General features: G+C 40.0%; 1 protein-coding gene across 1 annotated transcript; it reads right to left on the reverse strand.

The window, feature by feature from the left end:
* Window positions 1-140: 140 nt before the first annotated feature.
* Window positions 141-19,615, reverse strand: LOC146568734 (uncharacterized). Its single transcript, XM_085283608.1, has 8 exons — window positions 19,413-19,615; window positions 17,506-17,833; window positions 10,547-10,935; window positions 9,726-9,763; window positions 2,649-2,713; window positions 1,965-2,159; window positions 1,372-1,775; window positions 141-828 (listed from the first exon to the last, which is right to left on the reverse strand). Exons 2-8 carry the CDS (start codon window positions 17,771-17,773, stop codon window positions 652-654), a joined length of 1,536 nt encoding a protein of 511 aa, XP_085139734.1. The 5' UTR covers window positions 17,774-17,833; window positions 19,413-19,615; the 3' UTR covers window positions 141-651.
* Between the last annotated feature and the right edge of the window lie 448 nt (window positions 19,616-20,063).

The raw sequence follows: 20,063 nt of genomic DNA on the forward strand, positions 1-20,063 counted from the left end.
TTTCTTAAAAATATCCAGTCTTAATTTTTGCTTTTACATTTTATTTAATGCAACTTCAGACAAAAACATAAAAGATAATCAAATCATCCTTCCCGATAGAAGACAGAAATTGATTCTACCAAAATAGAATATTACATATAAAAGCATTAGCGAGGCATCAGTCACTGAAAGAAGTTAAAAACATATTAGTTCACAGTTTGGTTTCACACTCTCAGACCTGCACACTGTAGCTGTGCTTGTTGAACACAAGATAGAAGCAAAGTCCAAGTTGTGCTTTGTCACTTTTACGGCATACAAAACACACGATACTGCCAAAAGAACTTTAAATGATGTAAGATCTACAAATAAATAAGACTAACAGGAAAAACACGAGAGAATATTTAACATAAACTGTGCTACTTTTCATCTGAAAGAAAGAGGGATAAAAAAAACCCTCAAAATATACTGTTACAGACAACAGAATAAACCATTTCATAAAAAGACCAGCTCGTGATGAGTTAACGCCAGCCTGTTAATGCACTACATGAAGAGAAACCATATGAGGAGTTATGTTCATAAGGAGGAATGTTTGAGAGGGTCGTGAAGGAGCACTGGCTCATTTAACCCTCATATCTCATCAAGGTTATTATGTTGAAGTTAACTGAAAAGGTTTCAGTCTTCATCAGCTTCACCAAATGTGACAACAGTCGTTACAACTAACGTTTCAACACATTTAATGATGAGCACATGGGGAACATTTTCTTTATGTTTGCCAAACACTGAAGTCTCCTCAGTCAGATCTTCAGACAGTGTAAGCTCTGGAGATGAAGGAGTCGACAACTTCAGGGGCTGCAGATTAAAAGAGCAGAACAGAAAAACACTGATGGTGAGTAAGAAACATGAAATCTTCTCTGGATTAAAGATTATTGTGTTTTATGTTGCTAATCATCTTCTCTAATCCTGGACTGGAGGTGTTACACATTTATCCTTGCGTTCTGGGGTTCTCACTTTTTATTCTTAACACAGTTACTGTGTGGAAAAAGTTTGTGGTTACTATAATCATCCATCATGTCCCTAATGGATAATGGATAACTTCAAGAAAGCAAACACTCAGAAGCACAAGGAAAGTCAGTGAATAATAAAAAAGCTGTTCTCTGGAATCCCAGAGTAAAACTTTAGAGCTGAAAATGAGCTCCATAGAATCAACTGCTAATTTTCTGAGCACTCTGTGCGGTTGTATAAGTAGCTGAATAAAGATGATGTTGACTAGCTATCGCAGATCATCCATAATTGAGTCAAAGTGCCTAATAACCCTATTAAGATGAAGCTTTATGGTTTTATATGGGAGTATGAAACATTCTGGATCAACAGTAAAGAATGAAGCACACTCACCTGCACATTTCTTTGTCCTCCTGATGGATCAACTCTGTCGCTTTCACTCAAACTCATCATGGAAACATTAACTGGAGGCTCTGGGTTGTTGTTGACTTTGTTACAGAGTGAACATTTAAAAGACTTTTTCCACTTCTCACATTCTTGCACACAGCCGTTACAGAAGCTGTGGCCACACTGCAGCACCGCAGGCTCAGTGCAAACATGTGAACAAAGTGGACAACAATCCTCAATGAACGCTTCATCACTCCAGCTTAAACCACTGTTGGACTCTTCATCTGTCTTTGTGACTTCAGAAGGCTCTTCATCGACTTGATCTTCAAAGCCTGAATCTTCACGTTCTCGAACTTTAAAATCTAGAACTTCATCATTTGGATCTTTGTGACTCAGCACTTGAGGCCAATCTGGTGCAAATTTAAAAAGTACGTTAATAAAGGGTAAAGAAATAGAAATGGTATGGTTCATTTAATCACATTAACTGCTTAGTAACAAACAAATTGTTGCAGATCAATGAAGATTTAAATGTTTGCATGATGCACAGATACAGATTGTGCCTTGCACACAGACAAACCCGCTGTACAACAACATTTTACCTTCAGTGAAGTTTACTGTGAGGCTGTGGTGTTTAATGCTCCTCAGTTTTTCCATTGTAACATCCACAGCATCTTTCTCATTAATCTCTACCGGCTTGTCCACAGTTTTCTCTCTGAAAGTATTCTCTAGGTCGCACATTGTTGGATTCTCTCTCTCGTACGCTGTGCAAAGCCAATGAAATGTAGAGCTGTGGGCTGATGGTGAAAGTCCAGAAACAAGACATTAGAATTAATTTATAGAAGAATTAAATTTTATTTAGGCTTAGAAATTGGGGGTTTTTTACCAGCAGTTTCTGGCTGCATAGAATTACAGTGACAGGTTAGAGTAAGGATAAAGTCACTAAATTTTCTATTAAAAGCAAGAAAAAGAAAAAAGACAGGAAGCAGAAAATTTACGCCTGGTTTGTTTTACTCTTTGAAAAGGTTCTCAAAGTTTCAGCTCTAAGTGCCAATAAAGGAGCCAACATAGGACTTATAGTTGTCTAAACATTACTGAGGTGCATTAACAGCTGCTGTACTTTGCATAATGAGGAATTTATAGCTCATCATCTGTCTGCAGCTGTGAGAGCATACCCCAGCACGCTGCAGAAAGTGACCAGAAGTCAAAGCCCACACAGTACAAAATTTACATTTTAACTTAAAATAGATTTTAAAATGGAACAAACTTATTAATTTGATGCTCACCTTTGTCTTTCAGGCTAACTCCAAGTAGCTCCTGGTGTTTTCCTGTGTAGAGCTGGTCTTTCACTCTTCAAATAACCAACAACTTGCTCACCTTGCTCAAGTTATTAGGAACAGAAGGGGGCGGGGCTGCTGTTTGTTAATGTGGTTTCTCTTTAATGCGATTGGTCAAAGTAAGCGGACAAACTAACCTCTCGACTTGCCCCTGTTTTTGCAGGGGCAGATTGAAGGCGATGTTAAATTGTTCATTCACGGTTCTAATTATTTGACATAATTTATAGTAATATGACAACTATAAATATGAATATTCAGCAAAGCAAACATCATGACACAGCGTCATCTGTCAATTTAAGAAACTAATAATGTCAAATTTATTATTATTTCTAGATTTTGCCATTTTTTCTTACTTTGGGTTTGTGTCAGATATCTGTTGTTATACCTCTTGAAGCCACACAAGACGATTTCTATAACAGTACATATGAGGGTATTTGGACAATTAGTAGCTATATATTTCATGCCATGTAATGATATCACTGTGTCTGTGGAGTCAGGGAAATATAATTTAAATTTTCACAAGTATACCTGCATGACACTAAGGACAGTTAGCAAGTTCTGGGGAACAAGAAAGTATTTATCTTGCAGAGCTGAAGAACATATGTATATATGTTATAAGAGCACAACTTTCAGTGTAAAGATTCTTCCTGTTCAACATCTGTCATCACCGTAAAGGTCCGTGCATTCCAGTGAACAAGGCATACCAGTTTGTATGCAAATCAGAAAATAACAGTCTGTTCACTAGAAGTGGAGTGTTTTTCTGTGTATGAAGTGCGGACCGATATAAGCTTCTCACTGACAGTTCTAATCATGGGACATTTTTGTATTAATATGATAACTAATAAGAATCCACAACTAAACCTCTAACATAAAAATCCTTTAAACAGTAATGAAGTGTAATACAACTTAAATAGGGTGGGAAGTAACAAAGTACAAATCTTTGCTATTGTACTTCATTATCTGTGCTTTACTTGAGTACGTATTTTTCTGGCAACTGTTTTACTTTTACTCCCTTCATTTTTAAACAATTACCTGTACTTTCTACTCCTTACATTTTCAAAACAGGCTCGTTAGTTTTGGTTTGACTAATTTCAGGTTAGTCAAACGTCACTGTGGACCTTTAATCCAGATTGAGCCTAAAGAGTATCACAGGTGCTACAAGTGTTGCAAAGGCAAACATGGTCAGTTATAAGTTTGCAAAAAAAAATTTATTGAACGGTTAGAATTTCAAATTACTTTTACATGGTGACATGGACCTCCATCTCTCCGCACCACTCCAGGAGACAAAGGCTGCCATCCCCAGGCAGTAAACACTTGGTAAAAACAGAATGTTAACATAACATTGGTCAAAGTTGGAGGAAAGCCTTTAGACCCCATGTCCGCTCACATTTTATCTTCTGGACCTTTCGGACATCTCCCTGTAGGGAGATGTTGCTTCTCACATCACCACGGCAACCATCCTAGGTTGGTGTCCGGCATGCAGAGAGAGAGAAGGGGGAAAGAGAGCATTCCCTAACACCAGAATTTATGGCCCTGATTTTTTCTCTTACAGAGTCAGCATTAAAGATTTGTACCTTCTTGTGCCATCAGCAGGCCAAGCAGACTATCCCTCTCAAATTCCTCAGAGAAGAACTGATGTAGACAAACTGCTATTTAAATGCTGCAGGTTAGTGCTGGCTAAACCGGTTAGTTTGCTGTACTGTGATGGATTTAGATCAGCTGATCACGATCTGTACATTAAGAAAATCTACTGGAGCTCTCAATAGAAATTTTTGTGAGTTGTGATTCTTTTCCTCACACTGAGCTTTACAGTCAATTTTAGGGTTCCCCCACCTGCTGAAACCCACTTGAACCCCTGACTCTACACGTTTTCCTGTTTAAACACAAAGTCACCCACGACAATGAGGCGACAGAAAACAGAGCTATTTTTATATTCTTTCTTTTCTCTGCTCGTGTTCTACTTACCTGATTAATTACCTGACCATATTAATTAATTAGAATTAAAATTTAGACCAAAATAAAGTTTGTGTTTCCATCTACTAATAATATTTTATCCATCCATCCATCCATTCTCTTCCAATTATCCTTATCAGGGTTGGGGGGAAAAGGGGCTGGAGGCTATTCCAGCTGTCATAGGGCGAGAGGCGGGGTACACCCTTTCACAGGGCCAAACATAGAGACAGACAACCATTCACACGTATGAGCATTAAGAATCCACAATTAACCTAACCCCACTAACAATAATTATTTTATTATTAAATTAATATAGCTAGGTTCAGTTAGCTTAAAAATCAGTGGTACAAATTAGTACTTTTCAGAGCCTCTACTTTTTCACTTTTACTTGACTAAAAAAAAATTGAATGGTAAATGGCCTGTATTTGTATAGCGCTTTACTCAGTCCCTACCCCAAAGCGCTTTACACTACATTCAGTCATCCACCCATTCACACACACATTCACACTTTCACACACTGAATGGGGTGAAAACACATAAAGTGACCAGAATTCAAAGCAAACACAAGAAAAAAATGTAAATTTCACTTAAAATACATCTTAAAAATTTCCAATTGCTTATTAACATAATTTTCCTGTTTTCTTGTGTAGAGCTGTTCTGCTGCGCTCTCAAATAAATGTTTCCTTGTTCCTTAAGTCAGCAAGGGGGGCAGAAGTGTTGCACTGTGGTGCAATTTCTCCTGAATGGGATTTCTGCCAGAAACGGACTCTTTCCGTAAACAGTAAACAGATCTGTGCAAACACGCTCCCCTCATGCCTGCACAGTAAAAACAAAAAGAGGCTCGTTTTGCTTCTTTTCTGGTCTTGCTGCTTCTTATCTGGAACATCACTGTTGGTGATTCTCAAGAAACACCTCCCACACACGCAGGACAAGGAAACAGGTGAGGACAGTCTGTGGAAAATATATTGAACTGACGTTAATATGACCAACCTGAGCTGAGACAAATCATGAGGGTATCTTCAGACACTGATGCTGTTTATTTCTTCTTGTCCGCAACCTCCTGTGACTTTAGTTCATTTTTGTGGAGAAAGAATTCTGATTAATATTAGAGGACTTTCAAGAGTATTTGGAACCCAGAGAGCCCAGAGAGGATAATGATTCAGACAATGTGTCGCTTCTTGAATAATCAGAAATGTTATTCTGTGTCACTGTAATTGGAAAAACAGTTATTCTAACCATGAGATGGCTGTTAAGTGTGCTACATTTGCATCAGGTAGCACAACATGAATAAACATGAATAACTGTGGTTTACAACACTGAAGTCCTTTTAGATTGTTTTCTTTTAAATTTGAAGAATTTATGTAAATGAGTTAGACCTTGATGTCATGGCTTTGTATGCGAATTCTGCCTGTTGAACATCTGTCACCACCATTTAAGGCCGGTACATTCCAGTAAACTAGACACACCAGTTACTATATAAGCAGAAACTATTCTCTCCATTCATTGGAAGTTGGCTATTTTTGTGGGTATAAGGTGCAGACAGAAAGTGGTCCTTTATTGACCAGAGCTTCTTACTCACATTTCTAATAATTGATATCTTGTATATTAATATAATAGCTAAAATAATCAACAGTAAACTCCCTTCAACAAAGCAGAGGCAATTGATAAACTGCAAATTTAAAGGTTACATGTCACGTCATAATTTTTATTCACGGTGCCATCGGAGCTGCAGAAAGGCGTCTAAGAAGTATAGTAAGCTGTCCATACCTGAGGCCTTGGAAACTGCCAAGTAAGACTCACAGCCTTGGCCAGCTGTTTGAAAAGATACACCAGAGAGATAGAAGGCAGAAGAACAAACCAGCTGTTCTCCACAGAACCAGCCAAGGTGTACTCTCAGTGGTAAGGGAACAATATGAGAACAGCACCGCCACCAAGGCTGAAGACGAAGTAATACTGAAAGAGCATTTGGGAGAAGGATGCAACACATAACAACAATGCTCAGTGGCTAGTGGATCTAAGAGTAGCCCTGAACAGGATCCAGTAACCATCACAGTGGCAGGCATGCAAGAAAGGATCTCCAGTCTGAAGAGCCGGACAGCACCAGGCCACAACACGGCTGAAGAAGCTGACTCCGCTCCACGAGCATCTGGCAGTAGAAAATGAATCAGCTGCTAGTCCATGAGAGTAACCCAGAATAGCTAACTGAAGGCCGGACAGTCCTGATCCCCAAAGACCCCCAGAAGGGACCGATCCCATCAAACTATCCACCAACAGTGATGGGAATAACGGCGTTACTAGTAACGCTGTTACTAGTAATGCCGTTACTTTTTTCAGTAACTAGTAATCTAACTAATAACTATTTCTATTGTTTCTATTGTACAGTTACAAACAAGAAAATGCAGGGCAGACATGTTACTATTTTTTAACAAACTGTTGACACTGTCTTCCAGTAATGTGTCATGCTTTGTAGTGAATCAGAAGAGCAAACTCCCATCGAGTGAGAGCCAGCTCCCCACTTTTTTTTAACGAGGTTTGTTGTTTTGCCACAGTTTTTAATTGTCTTTCCACATACATCGCACACAGCATAATTTCTATGCTGAACGTTAACACAGTTATGGTTTGTGAACAGTCGAGATTGTATGTTTTGTGCCCCAGGGTTTCTCATTGGCTTACACTCTTGAAGAGGCGTAGTATGCACATGAATGAGAGGCGGAAGGTGATTGTAGTTCCTATTAACAGGAACTACAAGTTAGACCTTGATGAATAAGTTAGACATCAGAATCTATATTACCAGGTTGCAGTTGAGTTGTCTAAAGGTAACCTCCTGTCTTCTTTTTTCAGCCACCTTTCCTTGACCATATTTTCCACATTTTCCATCAAGATCAAGGAAAGGTATGAAGAACAATTAAGAAGGACTTCACAAAAGAGACACACAGTGCAGAACGTCCAGTTGCACTTGAATTAGACTCAATGTCCTGAGGATAGACTACAAAAGTGTTTGTAGCAGGCGTGGTTGTGCATTTTTTGTTACAGGTGGAACAGGTGGCAACCCATTGTGTTTTTCTACTAGTGCACTTTCGTCTTATTCTTACCTTTTTCACACATATATTTTAAAAAAAGAAAAAGATGAAAAAGAAGACTCCGTGGAGCAATGTTCCCTCTAAGCTGCGCGCGTGCGCAATTGCGCACTGCTGGCACGGTCTCTGCGCACAGAAAATCTGTGTTGCGCATGAAATGAAATTAAATACGTTAACAATTCTGTTTGACAATGTTAGTCAGTAAGTGACTGGCTGCTCCCGTATGGGATTAGAACGATGCCACCTTATCCCATAGGGGTGGGCAATCTCAGTCCACAAGGGCCGGTGTCCCTGCAGGTTTTAGATCTCACCTTGGGTCAACATTAGTTCGTTACCAGGCCTCTGGAGAACTTCAGGACATGTTGAGGAGCTAATTTAGCCATTTAAATCAGCTGCGTTGGTTCGAGGACACATCTAAAACCTGCAGGGACACCGGCCCTCATGGACTGAGATTGCCCACCCCTGCCATAGTCCAACCAATGATGCGATTCAAATTCGTATATACGCAGCTAATCAACGTCGTTGACAGGCTATGGCTGTATCCCAATTCAGGGTCTGCAGCCTTAAAGTACGCAGCCTTAACGGTCAACAAGGGCCACGTACTCAAAGACCGCTAAGGCCGGAAGTGCGAGGCTTGTGAAATGGGACGTAGCCTCCGTCGTGCTGCCCAGGTTGCCTAGCAACCATGATACTAACAGCTGAAAACGTTTCATACAGCATTGTTTGACAGAAATGAAGGAGAAAATCTTTCCAGGACAGAAGGAACAATTGACGGAAAAAATGTGGACTTTATACCAGTTTATAAATTGTGTTGATAGGCCACGTAAAACCAGAGTTATGATAAAAAATATATGCAATGTTTGGTTTTCTTCCTGAATACTATCGTTGTTTATATTGTTTATTGTCTATATAAGAAGTAGCTATATAATTAATTGCCCAACATTGGTCATTATTTACTGTATTTTGCAGACAGAGAGTTACAGGACTCTCTCCCAGACCACAGACTCATAATACAAGTCAGAGCTTTATTAAAAAAAAAAAAAAAGAAAAAAAAAGAAAGTTGTGTTTTCAAAACTGGAGTTCAAGTTATTTTTACTTCCAATAGTGTTAACATACTACACAGGTCATGAACAGGATTTTTTTTAAATTTTCATTGTAAGTGGGATAAAGCACTTATTTAAAAGTAGTCTAACATAAATGTAAATGCTGTAATTTGATTATTTTAATAAACCATGTAACTTGGATGCTGGCGTGACCACAGTGCACACGTCTGCTGTCGCTCACAGTGGTCCAAGGGACCGCTCAGGGAGTTTTTGTGTTCGCTCAGACACATGAAAAATTAGAGGGAACATTGCCGTGGAGAGTTTTAGAGCTTGTCTTGGAAAAGATAATATGTTTAGCTTAAAAGCTAAAGCTGCCAAACAAAACACGCTAAAAACAAAAGTTAAAATCTGTGAAACAAACTATTTGCAACCATCATCTTGATGGTATTTGATTAATAAACTGTGATTTTTGTACATAAGCAGAATAGTCTTACCATACATCAGCAGCTCAACAGAAACGTCTGCAACATATTTTACTTTATTTTTTCTATTATTAAATTACTCTTTGGCGGACTTAACACTTTTTGGAGTTTTTGTACTGTGTAACATTTTAAAACCAAGAAATCTGAATTTGTTACAATTGTGTCAGTAGCAATTCTTACAAGTGACTCAAGCATGTTAAACCAAGTAACATCTGCAAATTACAAAAAAAATTACAAACAGACAGAAATAAGAAAACTGTCACGGGAGTGGAACGGACTCAGGCGCAGACTGAGGTAGCACAGTTCAACGACACTTTATTAATCACACTGGTGCACTATATACACGTGAAGGGGGGGGAAACACCAGGGTCCCGGGGATCACTTGGCTGGGGAGACACACTTCTTCGCACTCGCTCTGCTCCTCGTCCAAACAGTCTCCACACAAGCAGCTCAGCTCACTCTCCTACTCACGGGGTCCAGGGGTCACAAAAGGGCTGATCCAGGTAAACCTGTTTACACAGACGAGGGTAAGTCGAAGGCAAACACGGGAACAGTAGAATCGCAAGGAAGCCAGGCAATACTAACGAGAGTTACTCAATATTCCAGCGACGAACAGCTCAGAGCCCCAGCCTTAAGAGCCAGAGAACTGCAATCCGCTCGAGATCAGCTGCAGGTGCGTGGGCCAAGGGCAGGAGCCCAATCAGAGCTCCGCCCAGGCAGACAGGTAGGAGAGACAGAGTGAGAGAAAAACAACAAACACTTGTGGCCACACTGGGCTGGCCGGGGAGGCACAGGGACCATGACAAAAACTGTATTTTCCTAGTGGTCAGTTGATCCACTAGGACATAGGTGTCAAACTCTGGCCCGCGGGCCAAATTTGGCCCGCAGCCTGATTACATTTGGCCCGCGAAGCCATACCAGATTACTATTAGAGCTGGCCTACTGGTATTATACAGCTAATATATATATTGTTTAGTATTAAGCTTTGCTTGTTCCATATACCGTTTTTCAGAAAAAACTGAATACTCAAACGTGTTTGAGTCCATAAGAAAAGATTCATTCTTATATCTGGAGAATAAATATATTTCAATAAATATAAACGTTAGCCCGCGACTTTGTTCCTGTTTTGAATTTTGGCCCACTGTGTATTTGAGTTTGACACCCCTGCACTAGGAAAAGACAGTTTCAAAAATAATTGGAGGTTCAGGGTTGTAGACGACTTGCTGATGACGCGACATTTCCTAGATTTTTTTCCCACCTCCAGCGCATCATTGAGGTTTCAATCAATGGACTCTTCTTCTCTTTTTGACCACTGGCTCTCCATCACTCCACTCTTCATCTCTTGACTCTTCATCATTCCATTCCTTATCTGCGTCCTCTTCATCATTCCATTCTTCATCTTCTTCCTCTTCATCATTCCACTCTTCATCCTCGTCCTCTTCTTCATTCCACTCTTCATCCTCGTTTTCTTCTTCATTCCACTCTTCATCTCTTATCTCTTCATCATTCCCCTCTTCATCCTCGTCCTCTTCTTCATTCCACTCTTCATCCTCGTTTTCTTCTTCATTCCACTGTTCATCCTCTTCCTCTTCATCATTCCACTCTTCATCTTGTGATTCCTCATCAATTGAATATTCACCACTTGCCTCTTCATTATTTGGCTTGTCCTTTCTGGAAGTTGCTTAAAATAAAATATATACAAATGTTATTGTTTATTTAATCCAGTGCAAAGGGTGTGGCATCTCTGTCACTGCTATTTAAACCAATGCTGTAGACACTATAAAAGATGGATGCAGTACTGATGAGTTCTTAGCCAACGAGTGAGAATACCAAAGAAATTTCACATTTTTAATATCACAAAATAACCAAAATTTACAAAACAGACCATTTTTATTCAGTATGACCGAATATAAATGACAGAGACCTTGAACTCAGGAGCAAATGGTTTACAGAGAGACTTGTATAGATCTGGAGGTTTTTTGTCGCCATCTGGTGGCCTTTACATGAAATGCAGGTTTAAGGCATTTAATCATTGGCTTAATTTTTCTGCCCCAGAAGCTGCATCCATCTTTGATGATGTCTATGAACAGGTTCTCATCCCAACGCGTAACATACCGACGACTGTGACAAATCGTCAGCATGTTACTGCCGCGGGGTCCTCTCAGAAACTTCTCCCGAACAAATATAGGCGTAGTCAGGCAGGGTTCGGAGTGTGTACTTTATTATGCCGGCCTCCCAAGTGCACAAAGAACTAATTACAGAAAGAATTTAAAAAATAAATAAACGTAACTCAATGAAAAACAAAAAAAAAGTAGTCTATTTGCAAAGCTCAAGTGGCTGAACCACCCTACATGTTACCCTCACTGTAACCATCTCACACTCTCCAGTAGGCCCTGATAACCTTCCTTTATACTCCACTGCCCATCCCAGTAGGCATAATAATTATCAATCAAGGCAATTTTCTTCACAAAACAATACTTTTCTTTGCTCATTTCCAGCCATATTTTCTATGATAATCACAAATGTATTTATGACTACTTTCTGGAAACCTACAGTGTCCTACAGAAAACCCCCAACAAAAGTATAACTCTGGGTGAGGAATGATGGCTACCACCATGGGCCTGGTGGTCCTGTTTGATAGCGAGTTGCAATCCTGGGAAGAATATTGTGAGATTTTGGATTACTTCTCTGTCGCAAATTATTTTAAGGAGGAGGAGAAGAAGCGAGCAGTGCTGTTGAGTGCTGAAGTTTTCTCAAGCAAAGGAAGCAGGTAACAGAGACACTGTGGGCTTGAGGAGCATGACGGAGCAGTCGTGATTCAGTAAACGAATAGGATCGGTGAACAAGATGGAGGACGTCGGCTCGAAGTCACAACAAGATATCAGGGAATGCTACAGATGTGGAGGGATAAATCATGTGGCCGGTGACTGCAGGTTTGTTACAGAAAAGTGCCACAACTGTGGCAAGGTGGGACACATAAAAAGGGTCCGCAGAAAAAACGGAACAAAAAGGAGGGTGTGGCTGGCAGACAAGGAAAACAAGCATATGTCTTAGAAGAGGAGAATGGGGAGAAAACATCTTGATGCATTCTCAATCATCCAGGAAAGTAAATCTCCAAAAGTTGATTCTGTTCATCTGGACGTAGCGTTTTGTGGGAGAAATGTTTTGTCACTCATCCAAGTGAGGAAACATTTCTCTCACAAAACGCTACGTCCAGATGAACAGAATCAACTTTTGGATAATGGGGAGAGTGAGGAGAAAGAAGCTGAAATCAATCAATCAATCAAAATTTATTTATATAGCACATTTTAAAGACCAAAGTACACCAAAATGCTTTCCAGTAAAATCATGATACAGATAAAAATCACAATATAAAATATAAATTACAGATATAAAATATAAAATAATTACATAATCTAAATTACCCTAATTAGCCTGGAATGCCAGGTTAAACTAGAACGTTTTTAGACGTGATTTAAAAGATTGAATAGAATCTGATGCGCAAATATGAAGAGGAAGAATATTCCATAACCTGGGTGCGGCAACGGCAAAGGCACGGCCTCCTCTGGTCTTCAGCCGAGACCTAGGTTGCACTAAGAGCAGTTGGCCCGATGATCTTAGTGCTCTCTGAGGGCTATACAGACAGAGGAGATCAGCTAGGTAGTCAGGTGCCATATTATTTAGGATTTTATAAGTAAACAATAAAATTTTAAAATCAATTCGATATTTAATAGGAAGCCAATGTAAGTTGGCTAGAACAGGGGTGATAGAATCATACTTTCTAGTGCCAGGAGACGTGCTGCGGCATTTTGGACCAGCTGCAATCGCTGAAGGAGGGAAGATTGAAGGGCCAAGTAGAGAGAATTACAATAATCTAGTCTTGAAGTGATGAAAGCATGAATGAGTTTCTCCAGATCTTTGCATGGTATATAAGGTTTAGCCTTAGAAATTAGCCGTAGCTGGTGAAAGCTGGTTTTTACCAAAGTAGAAACCTGTTTATCTAGTTTGAAGGAACTATCTATGAAAACTCCAAGATTCCTAGCAGCATCAGTGAGATGATTAGCAACAGGCCCGAGTGTACCAGTCAGTTGTTCCAGAGGCATATTTCTATCAAAAACAATAATTTCTGTCTTCTTTTCATTTAAAGTAAGAGAGTTACGTGATAACCAGTCTTTGACATCCCTCAGACAATCAAACAGAGGATGTAGTGAAGACGAAACATCCCCAGTCAAGTGGAGGTCGATTTGAATATCATCAGCATAGCAGTGAAAAGAGACATTGTGTTTTTCAAAAATGGAGCCCAAGGGCAGCATGTACAGAGAAAACAACACAGGACCCAATTTATCACTTATACCGTTTATCTCTAAATGGGTCTGTAGTTGCTGAAGCACTATTTTCTCTAAACTTTTTGACATGAAAGGGAGTTTAGAAATCGGCCTGTAATTTGCTAGAGTGTTATGATCAAGGCTGCTTTTCTTGATAACAGGTTGCACGACTGCATGTTTAAAGACAGTCGGAACACAGCCAGATAACAGTGATGAGTTAATTAAAAATAAGATACAAGACCCGATTGTTTTCAATGCATCCTTAATGATACGAGAAGGAATAATGTCATGCAGAGAATTTGAGCTTCTCAGGTTATTAATTATTTCCTTTAAAGTCGAGAATGACACAGGTTCAAACTGTTGAAAAACCGTTGAACATTCGGAAACTGGGGCTTGATTTACTGCCGGAGAATGTGGGGCCCTTAACACTGAGATTTTATCTATGAAATGATTTAGAAACTTTTCGCAGAGGGCCGGGGAGGCACCCATCGAAACATCAGAGCAAGGATTAACCACTGAGCTAAAGATTTTAAACAGAACTCAAGGATTGTGACTATTAGTTGCAATGATGTTCGACAAAAAAGAAGTTTTTGCCATTTTGGCAGCCTTCTGAAATTTAGACCGGCTCATATGCAGGATGTCAAGGGACACCTGAAGTTGATCTTTTTTCCATCTCCTCTCAGCTCGACGACGTTCATGTCTAAGAGCGAGGGTGTATTCATTTAGCCAGGGTTGGCGAGAGGTTTTACGGCGTTTAGTCTTTACTGGAGCCACAGTGTCCAAAATAGAAGAGCATGTAGAAATAAAAGAGTTGACTGCGCCATCAACCGAGAGAGGTGCATTACTAATGTCATCGTAACAGACAGAGTTAGCAAAGGCCGCAGAGAAAAGGGCAACAGCCTCAGAATTAATCAGACGCGATAAGCACAGTGGACCCTCAGAGTTCAGTTCCATATTGCATAACTGAACATCAAACATAACTGGGAAATGGTCCGAAATCCCAGCATCATTAATGTCTGTGATGCAAATATCCAGTCCATACGACAATACCAAGTCCAGCATATGGCCTTTAGTGTGGGTTGATTTTCTCACCCACTGAGTGAGATTAAAAGAGTCAATAAGGGCAAGAAAGTCCTTAGCCAATAGGTCCGCCTCACAGCATATATGAATGTTAAAATCACCACAAATAAGAACACGATCATAATTTAAAAAGATAAATCCTAAAAGATCAGCACATAAAGGCAAGTAGTGTGACTATGTACAATATGCATGAGGAGATTAGTATTCCGAGGGAGGAACCCATCAGAAAGGAACTAAAAGTAAATGGACAGAATGTGATTTTTGAAACAGACACGGGCTGTGGCTTCACTATCATGTCAAAGGAGACATTTAAAAAACCTTTTAAAGGCAGTAATGCACCCAAAGTAAGCAAGTGTGGAATCAAACTGAGAACGTGTGGAGGCCACAAGGTAGCCAAAGGTCACGAGCAGCCAAAGTGAAGGTGGAATTCAGAGACAGTAAGAAAAACACTGGATGGCGGTGGTTAAAGGGGCTAGAACTACTTTGATGGGTCGCGGATGGATTAAGGCCCTCCAACTAGAGTGGCATCCTATACATGAGATAGAAGGCAGAGAAGATGCTGCAGCAGATACTGGCCAGACATGCAACAGTGTTTAAGGATGAGCTAGGAACGCTAAAGGGGTTCGCAGCAAAGATACATGTAGCCAGTGATTCCAAACCTTGCTTATATAAGACACCAGTGATTCCAAACCTTGCTTATATAAGACACAATTAGTTCTGTTTTCTATGAAAAAGAAAGTGTAGCAAGAAGTGGAGAGACTGTTGGAGGAGAAAATTATCCAGCCAGTGAAATTCTCTGATTGGGCAGCACCCATTGTACCAATACTAAAGCCAGACTCCAGTGCCAGGATTTGTGGTGACTACAAAAAATGACCAAAAACATCTTCAGACACTGGATGGAGTACTGCAGCACTTAGATGAGGCGGGGCTGCGTTTAAAAAGGAGCAAATGTCAGTTCATGGAGAAGGAAGTGACATTTCTAGGACATCGGGTGGATATGACCACATTATGTCTAGTGCCGGCAAAAGTGAAAGCAGTGCAGGAGGTGCCACCCTTAAAATCAGCGACAGAGCTCAAAGCTTATTTGGGGTTGTTGAAGTTCTATAATAAGTTCTTGCCAAACTTGTCCATGCTGTTGGCCCCACTGCACAAGCATCTGAGAAAGGAGGAACCGTGGTGTTGGGGACCAGAACAGAAGGTTTTCTGTAAGTCAAAGGAACTATTGCAACTGTCAAGTAGTGTATTGGTGCACTATGATGAGAAGAAAGATTGGATTTTTTCTTGCAATGCATCCCCCTAGTGGGAGCAGAGATAGCTCAGCAGATGGTCAGGAGAAACCTATTGGGTTTGCATCACGTACACTGAACGTAACAGAAAAGAACTACTAACAGCTGGATAAAGAAGGATTGGCTTTAATATTTGGTGTTGTCAGGGTCCTGGGTCTGAGCAATTATGGACATGTGTATTTTTGGTGTGTGTGTGTGTGTGTGTGGATGCAGGTGTATCTGGGAGCACCTTCAGACCTGGTGGGTGTGGCCCTGCCAGGTGGTTGGCCACACCTGAAGACCATCACACACCTGCAGCTGATCAAGCCTCATCGGAGGAGCTACTTAAGAGTGTGGTGGAGCTCTCTCCGATGCTGGATCATTGCGTGACTTCACGTTAGTCTCTTGGCCAGTTAGTAAGTTTAGTCTGCTGCATTGTGGTGTGTCTGACGGCTGCCTCTTTGTTATTCCACAGGAGAGTGTGGAGATGAGAGGGCAGCGAGCATGGGTGCTCAAACACTAAGGAGCGGAGACAAAGAACACTAACACTGGGAAGAAGATATGTCAGGGGAGTCGGGAACGCACTGGGGATTTATTGTTATTTTCCCTGCACTGTAAATAAATGCACTGTTGCATCAAAGAGACCAGCATTTGGGTCCTCCTTTCCCCACATCCCCATGGTTGGCCAGCGTTAACCGTGACAGGTGTACAGTATTTTCATAGGTACTTGTATGGCAGGAAGTATATGATTATCATGGATCACAAGCCATTGATAAGTTTTTTTTCATGAGATGAAGGCCGTCCCTCTGTTGGCGTCACAGAGGATCATGCGATAGGCGGTATTGTTAAGAGCATATAAGTATGTTCATTAAATACAGAGAGGACAAGAACAACAGTAATGATGATGGACTGAGTCGTCTTCCTCTTGCAGACAACCCCCTTAAAGCCCAGGCAGCAGGTGTGTAAATAATGAAATGACTGTGAGGTAGTCTCTGTGGTTCCTTTGTGTTCAGGATATCTGAATTAGCTGTCACCCCTTCCTGTTTATCTGACCTGTTGGCTTAGCGACACGTAGCCACAATAACACCGTGTGAAGAGTGTGGAATCTAATTGTGGTTGTGCGTGCCTGCACTCATGTTGCTTGTCAGCGTTCTGTGACGGTGTAACCCCATCACAGTTACGCCTTCGGACACATGAGAGTCGGTTGGAATGAATCTTTAAGTGTGTTTTACGTGTGACATGAAAATCAACTTAACAACGTTATGGTTAGGAGGGATAGGGTCAGGGTTAGGGATAGGGTTAGGCATGGTTAAAATTATGATTAAGGTTATGGTTAAGGGTACGGTTAAGATTAGGGATGGAATAGAAAGCCGCTTTGCAGCGTTCTATTTGATTGAATTGAAAACTGAGCATTTCATAAGAACGTGGAAAGTTACCTTTTGTGTTACTATGAGAGGCCTATGGACGTGACAAATCGACGGTATGTTACGCATTGGGAGAGATAATGAACAAGACAAGAAGATGCAAATGAACAAATATTCAATGTTTGCATGATGTGTCAACACCATCATGGCATTTTACCTTCAGTTAACTTTTTTGCCAGGTCATTGCGCTTAATGCTACTGAAATTGTCAATTGTCACCTTCACAGCATCATCTTCCCCATAAACCTGGACCAGCTTGTCCACAGTTTTCTCTCTGGTAGCATTCTCCAGATGAGATGTCTTGATAGTTTGTTGTCCCTTTGTCTCATTCAAGGCCAAGTACCACTGAAAGGATCTTAGATCAGATTCATTTAGCTCGTCGAGGTAATCTTTCAGCAGTTTTTTAACTTGTGCTAGAGTAGTCATTGTTAACTGTCAGCAAGTCTTATGTGGAAGTGCACAATCAGCTGATAAGGGTCTTCAGGTCTGTGGATTGATGATGAAAGACAAGAAAGAAGATGTTAGAAGTAATTTGTGGAACAAAATGACTATCTAAATCTAAACATCAAAATCATGTAACAGATAAAAAATTGTTTTGTCTGATACTGACAGCCCATAAAGTTGTCATCAAAGTGTTTGCTGAGCTCGTTTGCTAAGGAATGGAGCCAAATATACAACTGGAAGGTCTGCTGGCCAAGCAGATTTAATGCATTTCAGTGCCTGCTTTATTTTTCAGACATGGAAGCTATTTTTTTCTTCTTTTTTCTTCTTGTTTTCCAGAATTCTGATGTTTTTCTCAGAATTATTTTTTCTCTGATTTCTGACTTTTTTCTCAGAATTTTGAGATTAAAGTTAGAACTCTGCGATTAGTTTAGGTCATTTGTAAGAAGGATTACTTTAAACATTATGGACATGTTTGTGTTAAATATTATCAGTTTGGTGCAACTTTGAAATTATTAACTTCTGGAGCTTATTCTTATGTCAGAAATGAATAGAAGAAAGTAAACAAGCAAAAAAATAAAAATAAAACACACCCTCACCCTAATAAAAACAGAGGCCACTCTAAAGCAAAACAAAAATTAAATTGTCAGTTAGATGTGATTCCAACTTTAGTTGGTTCTGTCAGCAACCTGTGGACAGCAGAGCTGTGAAGCACTGAAAACAAAATCCTTTGGACCCATTTTCTCTCTCTGCAGGTAAAACATCCATTTGCTTTGAGTTATACCTCATCTTTGCCTCTCGTGCTTCCCTGTCTTTGTGTGTGGAGGAGCTGCCTGAACATGCCTGCAGTAAAATTCAACCTCAAGCAAAACAAAACAAAACAAAAAATCAAACAGAACAAGTCTCAGTTTTTTAAAACTGAAAAACTTCCCAACAACTGGAACACTTCCTCATTTGCTAACACACTAGCTCGGAGCACATACATTTTATTCATTCTCTTTACTTTTATTTCTACTACCTATGGTAAATTTACAATGTTTAAAGGCTAAGTGACCATTAGAATAATAAACCCGGTCTTAATAATAAGACTGGTCTTTGAAATCGTGAAAAAAAGTGTGCAATATTCCCTTTCAGATCAAAATAAAAAAGGTTATATCACCTTCACGCTACCTGATAAATATTTTGATAGAAGGAAATAAACTTGTTCTCCCACAGAGTTTCACAAAGTGGCCTGAAATGTGAAAACTTGATGGTTTTCAGTAACTTTAAACGAAAGAACACGTTCAGAAAGTTTTGATGATTTGCGCGCCAATTTAGGGAGCAACAAAAATTCACAAACCAACGCTAAGTATTTGTAATGTGTGATTTGAGGATAGTGGATTATATTTAGTTATTTATTGTCTATAGTGAATTGTCATTTTTGCACTGGTTTATAGTTTTTAATCATTAGGGAGCGACATTTCTTGGCAGCAGCTGTATTTGGCATCATTTGGATCTCGTCTACTCCTGCTGAACAAAATGCACCCCAACAGCTGACACACAGTAAAAACAACAGACTAAATTGATTCCATGCAAAAACATAAAACACTGTTATAATCACTCATTAGCATAATTTGCCGCTCACCTTTGTTCTCTGTCCTTGTTCCAAGTAGCTTCTAGTTTTTTGCTCTGCAGATCTGATCGTCCACCCTCCTGAACAAATACTTCCGTGTTTCTTCAAGTTTTCTGCACATCAGTGTTTGTCTGTGTTTCCACTGCAGTGCAAACCTTCAAAGATTATTCAGACAGATGTTTTCACCCAGGTCTTTAGAAAAATATCTCTTTTGTGTTCTCTGTTTAAAAATGCATAGCAAACAGGTTACATGTTCACTGTCTCCGTCTCGTTCACGTTCTTTAAGTATCAAAGCTGCAGGTCTTTGTAATGACCTATTTACACGTACACACCCATAGAAGCAATACTTGCCTACTGTCTGCCTAGTGAGCCACAAATGCCAGCAGCTGTCTGCAGGATGGTATTTTTTTATACGTTTTCCTCCCTGGTTGAAAACAGAAAGTGGGGCTTCTGGACTGCACAGTGTACTATGTGTGTGTGCGTCTTTGACCCTTGGGTTTGAATTTTTCTGCAAATCGTGATTCTTTCTGGTGTTGAGAAGCAATTCATGTTGGAGTTCTGTATTATTTAGAGTTTTCTGTTAACAGTGTTACTTTGTATTTTCTTGTGTGTATGAGTTATCCTAAGATTATTTCTATTGCTTCCTGTCCTTTTATTTGTGCC

This window comes from Mchenga conophoros, linkage group LG8 (assembly GCF_057382185.1).
Source record: "Mchenga conophoros isolate Kocher_MC1m ecotype Shallow Benthic linkage group LG8, M_conophoros_male_GT1.1, whole genome shotgun sequence".
Lineage (NCBI taxonomy): Eukaryota > Metazoa > Chordata > Actinopteri > Cichliformes > Cichlidae > Mchenga > Mchenga conophoros.